Source organism: Diabrotica undecimpunctata, chromosome 4 (genome assembly GCF_040954645.1).
Source record: "Diabrotica undecimpunctata isolate CICGRU chromosome 4, icDiaUnde3, whole genome shotgun sequence".
Lineage (NCBI taxonomy): Eukaryota > Metazoa > Arthropoda > Insecta > Coleoptera > Chrysomelidae > Diabrotica > Diabrotica undecimpunctata.
In genome coordinates, this window is record NC_092806.1 from 159900548 (window position 1) to 159908897 (window position 8350).

At 32.8% G+C, this 8350-nt stretch overlaps 1 protein-coding gene across 3 annotated transcripts in view; it reads left to right on the plus strand.

Annotated features, from left to right (window-relative positions):
- LOC140440346 (uncharacterized) overlaps positions 1-3306 on the plus strand; it is a 176143-nt gene extending 172837 nt beyond the window's left edge. For all 3 annotated transcript variants that reach the window (XM_072530795.1, XM_072530794.1, XM_072530793.1), the window contains one exon: positions 79-3306. In XM_072530795.1, coding sequence (XP_072386896.1) covers positions 79-523 — 445 coding nt within the window. In that variant the 3' untranslated portion in view covers positions 524-3306. The remainder of the gene's footprint in view (positions 1-78) is intronic.
- The last annotated feature ends 5044 nt before the right edge of the window (positions 3307-8350 follow it).

Here is an 8350-nt window from a genome sequence, read left to right on the forward strand (position 1 = left end):
ACTGAAACATATGTTGTATATGTATTTAATTTTCATCAAATATCAGTCTTGATTTAAAAAACAAATTTTTTTTTGCAGCGACATAGCGACGAAATCGAGCCAAGAAAAACACGGTACCCTCTGCATGTGCGCACTGAAAGCCCTGATCTGCCTCCAACCCTCCACCAAAATCGCCCCTCTTCTCCAATCGCTGCTGAGCCACGAACGAGCAGTTTCCCTAACGCAAGTCAAGAGCGTCCTGGAGTTCTCCCTGTGGGGTCCATCAGACGTATCTCTGGGCAGCACCATCAAGGAACGGGAACTGGCTTTGCAAAGATGGTTGGATCTGCAACGAGCGACGGTTTTGCATGGTTTGGTGTGCACTAGAGTGCAGTTAACGGTTTATGAGGAATGCCATTTGTTGTTTTTGGTCAGATCCAACGCGAGGATGATGTGTGATGCTTCACTCTTGATAGAATCGAGTAATTTGAAACATATCGTTGGAATGAATCAAAGTAGGATTGAAAAATGCGTCGGTGCTTAAATATTATTCGTATAGGTGAGAATAGTTCACAGTAACGAAAAGGTTTATGCTGCCTGGGCAGGTTCAAGATACGAATGAGAGCTGGATTTTTGGAATGATGATATAACCGATCAAATTAAGGACTATCTGCATCTCATTTGATCGTTTAGTCTTCAAGATGTTACTTAAACTATCTACAAGTAAGATTACAGACTTTATAGAGTGGATTGCTGAGGTAGGGTCGAAATTTTACTCATATTTTGTCGTGATGCATTTTCCTTCAATGACAACCATTGTTTTTTATGCTAACCAATTTTTTCAGTCAAATAACATCATTTTTAGTTCATTCAGTCGATTTCCCTTGCCTCTCTGTGCATGATTGTATCTGTGGTTACAACGGATCACTATTTTCTATTGCTGTTATTTAATCATTCATTTGGATTTTTTGACAGTTTTCTACTATTGTAAATAAAATTGTTGATAAATTGGCTTCGGACAATTTTTGTTGCTCTTCTGGACGCTTTTTTTTTAACAGACAGGTTTTGTTGTATGTCTATATTCCGCAACTTTTCATTAAGACGGCTGGACAATTTGTTACAAGTATAGTAACCACTTTTCGAGATCTGATAATAGCCATTTTCCTCCTAGTGTCTAATGCTTCTCTTTGTCCATTATGTAGGATTAAATGCTATTTTTTAGACCTGTTAGCCAATTTTTGTAGGCCTGCTGGTCATTTTCTGGTCTACCGTCACCCTGCTAGTGGAGTTAACTTATTAGCTGATTTTTACCATTATTTTAAATCTGTAAAGTAAATTATCTGCTAAACAATTTCCTTTGATTCTGGTAGTACTGAGTGATTGTTTTGAAGCTGTACCTTAACTGTCAGGTCTGCTATATAATTTTCTGTTGTTATTGTAGTAATAAATGATTTTAATATTGATTACATCGTCTAAAAGGTAACTAATTTCTAAAGGTACACTTTTACCACTATTTAGGACTACTGGCCAATTTTTGTACTTCTGCTAGATATTTTCTTTTTATTCTCAGTTTGTGTCTGACTATAGTTATGTTTACAGTAGTTCAGTACACATAATCACTAAGTGATGCTAACTAGCCCCTGTGTTGCTATTTAAACATTATTTATTTAAAACAATTTTTTAGGCCTTCTACCCAATTTTTGTAGATCTGCTAGACAATTTCTTTTTATTCTCAGTCTGTCTATGACTGTAGTTATGGTTACAATACTTCAGTACGCATCAGCTCCAAGTGATATTGTTCAATCATTATTGAAGACAATGTTTTAGATCTTCTAGCCAATTTTTGAAGGTGTGCTAAACAATTTCTTTTTATTCTTAGTCTGTGTATGACTGTAGTTGAGGTTACAATAATTGAGTACACATTAGCTCCATTCAAGACCTAGTTTTAGGTCTTGTAGCCAGTTTTTGTACGTCTGCTAGCCAATTTCTTTTTATTCTCAGTTTGTATATGACTCTGGTTGTGGTTATAATAGTTCAGTACACCTTAGCTCCAAGTGATGCTATTCAATCACTATTTAGAATATTTTAGGTCTTATAGCCAAATTTTGTACGTCTTCTAGGCAATTTCTTTCTATTCTCGGTCTGTGTATGACCGTAGTTGTGTTTATAATAGTTCAGTACACCTTAGCTCCAAGTGATGCTGTTCAATCACTATTTAGGAGAATGTTTTAGATCTTATATCCAATTTTTGTGCATCTGGTAGACAATTTCTTTTTATTCTCGGTCTGTGCATGACTGTAGTTGTGGTTACAATACTTCAGTACACATCAGCTCTAAGTGATATTGTTCAATCATTATTGAAGACAATGTTTTAGGTGTTCTAGCCAATTTTTGAAGGTGTGCTAAACAATTTCTTTATATTCTCAGCTTGTGTATGACTTTAGTTGTGGTTATAATAATTGAGCACACATTAGCTCCATTCAAGACCTAGTTTTAGGTCTTGTAGCCAATTTTTGTACGTCTGCTAGGCAATGTCTTTTTATTCTCGTTCTGTGTATGACTTTAGTTTTGGTTATAATAGTTCAGTACACCTTAGCTCCAAGGGGTGCTATTCAATTATCATTTAGGAGAATGTATTAGGTCTTCTAGCCAATTTTTCGCAGATCTCATATTTCTTTAAATATTTGTTCTAAGTATGATCGGGGCAGTTGTTCAGTAATACAGCGCTTACTAATAATATTAATCTTCTAGCTGATTTTTACCAGGTCATTGATGTGTCATGTGTATTTGTTGTTTTAAATACACTAAGGGTGGTTTTTCTTGTAAAAGACACTTCCTTACTCAAAAGCTAAGTTTTATTGGTAAATTATCAATATATAATCACACAAAAAATAAAAGAATGATCCTTTTTATGTTTATACTTAAATGTGTATTTTAATATCAATTTTCAAATTGATATATCTTTGCAAGCAATACGTGTTTTATGTAAAATATATATTTTTTAAATTTCCAACTATAAATGATATTATCTGCTAGATATTCATGTTCGCTAATCATGTTTGGATAAATTGATTCCTTTAAGTCTACAGTCCAAAATATATGAATGCAATTATAATAATCAGACCATTTTAAACATCCCTGTATCACGACCTTTGTTATTATGTTAATATTTATATATTTTTTTCGAAAAATTGTTTATACATCATTAAAAATTGTAAATATTATTATTATATAATAAGTCTCTCTACTACCAATTTATTAAAATATTTTATATATATATTTGTTGTAAGTATTTTTGGATTTTTAAATATATTTATTGGTTATAAACTTGTTTTACTTTTCCTGATATTTTTCTCATAATTCGGATTTTAAGACTTAATAAATTGACAATACACTTAACGCCACCTTATAGGTAATTGCCGAAGTTTTTTAAAATTGTATAAAAAAACAGGATTCTGTAATTATGTGTATTTGATTACTGCTGCTTGGTGTGAGAGGGCACTGTTATGAAATTAATTTAAAATTTATTACCCTAATAGCGTTAAGATGATCAGCGTTGCCTTCTGGGAAAAAGTGTACCCAATTGCATATACTTTTCACAGTATACATGTTGAATTGAATACATTTTTCACATTTGGTACAAGTGAAGATAGCCTCAAATGAGTTTGACAGAATGAAATATTGGTGTTTGGCAGTGTTGAAATTTACATTACAAATGAAACATATGCAATCAAAAGCAAAGATATTTAAAAATTAATACTTTAAAATTACCAAAAAAGAAAAAGTAAATAGTTTTAAAACAGTTTTTAAAATTAAATAGTAAAATGTCAGTATAAATAATAAAGTTAAGACATCTGTTGCACTCTGGTAAGTGGTGGTTTGAGAGTTCTGACGCTATTGCCAAATCTATAACCTATAAAAGGCAATTGTCCAAAAAAATTTTAATAATTAACTACAATGAATATAAAAAACAAATCTTAAGTCATTCGTGTTTTATAAAGTTGTAAAATTGGAGAATCCATAAAATAATAAACATGTACGTTTTAAAAGCGTTCTCTTTTGTATTTGAAGCATATTATAATATCATAAACATTATAACGACATGGCAACACTGCCAACGCAATATATCCTGTGAAACAATGTAACAATATATCCTGTGACAATAATATCACAGAACACTCCATCCCAACATAATATTATATCAAATAATTAATACCAATCGGACAGAATGAATATGCATAACCAAAAGTCCTTATTTATTCTACAAACAATTAAAACACCAATATTTCCAACTTCTTATTGGACAAACAAACAAATTAGAAATGTTTTTAAGATCCCTGGCCATTGTGACGTCAGAGCTTAGGCTTAGAGAGGTAGTCCATACATCTCAACCAAGAGACTATCTTCTCCAAACAGAAACTAACAAAGCTAAATCTTGTCAACGAATTCAAGGAGACTCATGATATGATGTATTTTGGTTGTGATATTCCCTCCGTTTGTTTTCGCACCTTTTTGATACTTTTCTTAAGTACCAAAAATACGCGACTTTCATACAAATTGTAAGTAGCTATATATTTTGGGGGGACCGCCAATTACAGTTTTTAGTTGAATTTTATAATAATTTAGAGCCCAAAAATCTTAGTATCAACTATTTTCTACCTATGAATCGTCTTTAAATTCCATTTTCTCATCGAGGATTAACTATGGTGGGGATAAACTGAGTATTAGGAAAATAATACCAGCTAGTTCATTCAACATTTTATTATCCAACCACAAACTACGAGTTTCCTTGGAGCCGGTTTTTCTGGTACAGGTACCTGAAATAAAAAAGAAAATAAGAAATCTACTTTGTAAAATAAAACATTAGGATGATTAGTGTATGGAGGAGAATTTTGATGAGTGGGTGGTTTTAAAAATTAAATTGGTTTCTAAAAGGGCTGTAAGCTGGAAAGAGACCATAAGTTTTCTTATAACTAAGTATAAAATAAAGAAAGGATCGTTTCCTAAAGTTCATTAAGAATGTATTTTTAGTAGTAAAAAATTGATTTTACCGTACGCCACATCAAATAAAACGGGCAATATGAGAGGTATAATGGTGTAGAAAAATAAAAGATGGTGGCATGTTCAAAAGGCCATTACGTTATATCTTATATATTATTAATCATATTGCAACGTGACACATTAAATGAAACGGGCGAATACGAAGAGTATAATGATATAGAAAAAATTGTAAAAATATAAATAATATTAACTTGGTTAATAACATGCTAGATATCTGGTTAAACTGAACGAACTATTCATGAACTGAGCAACAATAAGCAAAGTAACTTACTTTTGTATTATCAACAAAGACTACTTATTGCAGTATTAACAGCTTGACTTTCTACCAAAGTATTGAAAGAATGGATACTCTTTTACTCTCATTTTTGGGCATCTTCCTTAACTTTTTTGGTTTTGGCTGATAGAACTGTAGAAATCTATGAAATATTGATGGAACACCATTAGGTTTCAATTGCTTCCGATGGGATCCAAATCTAAAATAACAAAACACATACTTAAGTTATGCAATCTTATAATTTAAAATATATTGCTGTTTCTTTGACTAATATTACTTGGGTAACAATAAAGTTTCTTTTTGTATTTGTGATCTAGAGATCACTAATATTGCTAGAGCGTTTCACGTTAAGAAAATAACATTGTGGAGATAGGGCCATGTATTTCTTATGGACGATAGAAGCGCAGCGATGCCACGATGAACACAAGCCCGATTCAGGGTTGTATAATTTGTATTTTCGTTTTCACAGACATGAATTAAATTAATGTTTTTTAACGTAATTGACCAAAAATGCGCAATCGAAACAAGAGATGAAAAGTAGGGAAAATGATTTTAATTAAATAAATAGTATTTACAAAAGATAATTTTATTTTATCTTATTTTAATTATAGTAACGACAGTTTATTTGTTTTTCGGTAAGAATATCATATACCATGAATCATAGAAATCAGTAGAAAATATTGCTTAGTTAAATCATGCACTTTGCCGGCTATTAAATATTTAAAAGCAAATAAACGGACCGCTTGGAATGCATATAATTACTAATTGCAACTTAAAATAATACGGTGTACGTATGTCAGCGATTTGTCGTTCTCTGAGACTATAATGATAATAAGGCTTTGTGGTTCTTTAGTTGTTATTCTGACTTTACAGTTAAATGTTAATTGAAAATGGAAATTCGAAAAATATATCGACAATCTAGTAAACCGCATGCCTGAGAGTTTTGGCAACACTGATCTCCATAAGCCTAATGTTATTTTCTTAACGTGGAACGCTGTATACCTTTTATACATTTATATTACTGTAAACGCCACATAGGAAGATCCAACCTCGTGCATGTGCAGACTGTATCCGAAGGGGTAAACAGTGGCGTGATTATGCTTTTTATATAATTAACGGTTTTCATCTGAAACTAAAGAACTTGTTTTGTAATTAAAAGTTCTTGAGTTTCCAACAAAAAAAAGGTGATCCATGGAAGGTATTCGGAATAAATTCAACAAGCAAATATTGCTGATGACCAAAGATATTGTTAGAAATTTAATAATGAATCCGAAACGAAACTCAAAAGAGAAAAATTTGGGTGAGAAATTTTATTGGTAGGCGAGAAAAGCAATTTTTTATTTTGGCCTTATCTCCTTTATAATAATACCTTTACTCATTCCCTCTTGAATGTTTGTGTAAGCATTGTCACGGGCTATTTTATTTTTATATAGAGATGATTTAGAGTTCAAAAGAAACTCCAATTCTCTGTATTTGCAATAAATGTGATGGTTTTTGTCATCACCCCAACGAAAATTTTTTTAAATTAACAAGTTTAAAAATAAAACGATTAATTTTTATAACCAGCACAAGAAATCTGACAATTCTCTGCTAGCTACTGGCGTGTCCCATAATACAGTATCATGGGCATGTCCGTAGCCGTAGCGCGCGTTCACACATGCCTGTGACACTCCCCACGCATGCGCCTTACATCTCACAGTATGCTACTAGTATGAAAAATCAAATTCTTTGCGATTAGCTAGCATGCCAGCTAACGTACACACTTGCCAGTTTGGAGACAGTAGCTGATGCTTGCTAGGTACTAGTATGCCATTGTGCTAGTAACAGGCATATGTATCACCAGCTTTAGGATTTGCGCTGGATCTTCGTAACGGCCGCCTACTGTAACTAGTTATAGAAGCTAAATAAAGCAATATTTATATCTGTGGCGCACCCAGGGGGGGTTTTGGGGGTTAACCCCCCCCCCCCCCCGGGCATATAAAGTAAACAATATATAAAGAATAGTAGGAAAATGTAACTTGTCTTTCACACACAATACAAAAAATCCAAAACTCTGATTGAATAATTACACAATAATTATTGTATAAATACGCAATAATTAATAATATTTTTTATTATATTTAGATATAGATATTTAATATTAGTAGCATGCGCCTACAGGACTTTATCTGCGGCGGCCTTGTGGACTATCACGGGTTGTGTTCCTCTGCATGTGTTAGCAGTAGAAAAGAAAAGAGACATCTCTATGGGAGAAGAAAGCATTTGACAACAGCTATAAAAAAAAGGGAAAGATCAATCGAAAGATGGCAAGAAGAGTGGAACAACAAGGAAGATGTTGCTCAGTGGACAAAGATGCTGATCCTGAGACTAAGAGACTGGGTAGATTGTCTGTTTTAGGGCGTATCTTCATAGGTTCAGAAAGACAGATACAGATCAATGCCTATACTGCAAATATTCCGATATTGTTACTCACACAATACTGGAGTGTAATAGATATACAGTGGAGAGAAACATAATGTATAAAGAAATAGGTATGAACCCTGTGAATGTAAGAGATGATCGTGAAGATGACGGGAAATACGGAAGGATGGAATAGTGTTCACAATTACATCCAAGCAGTCATTAAAAAGAAAGAAGAAGAAGAGAAACACCAACCGGGCTAATAACAGAGATAAGATCTAATTACTATTTTAATGGGAATAAGTCGCAATTGAAGGTTAAAATAAGTTTATTGACGTTTGAATTTTTGATCTTTGATCTTGCACTGATAACTTGTTTATACTTCAACAATTAATATAAAAAAGAATAGCCGTTGGTACAGAAGTACATCTAGCCTTCATCGACCTAGAAAAGGCGTATACAGAATGCGTGTTATCCCTGTATACAGAAGTATACAGAGATAACACTACTTAACTCCGACTAAAAATCGGATCTAGACTATCAGAGCCAATAAAAGTAACTAAAGGACTAAAACAAGGATGCAGTATGTCACCCTTACTGTTTAATTTATATATTGAGGCAGCCCTCCAAAATTGG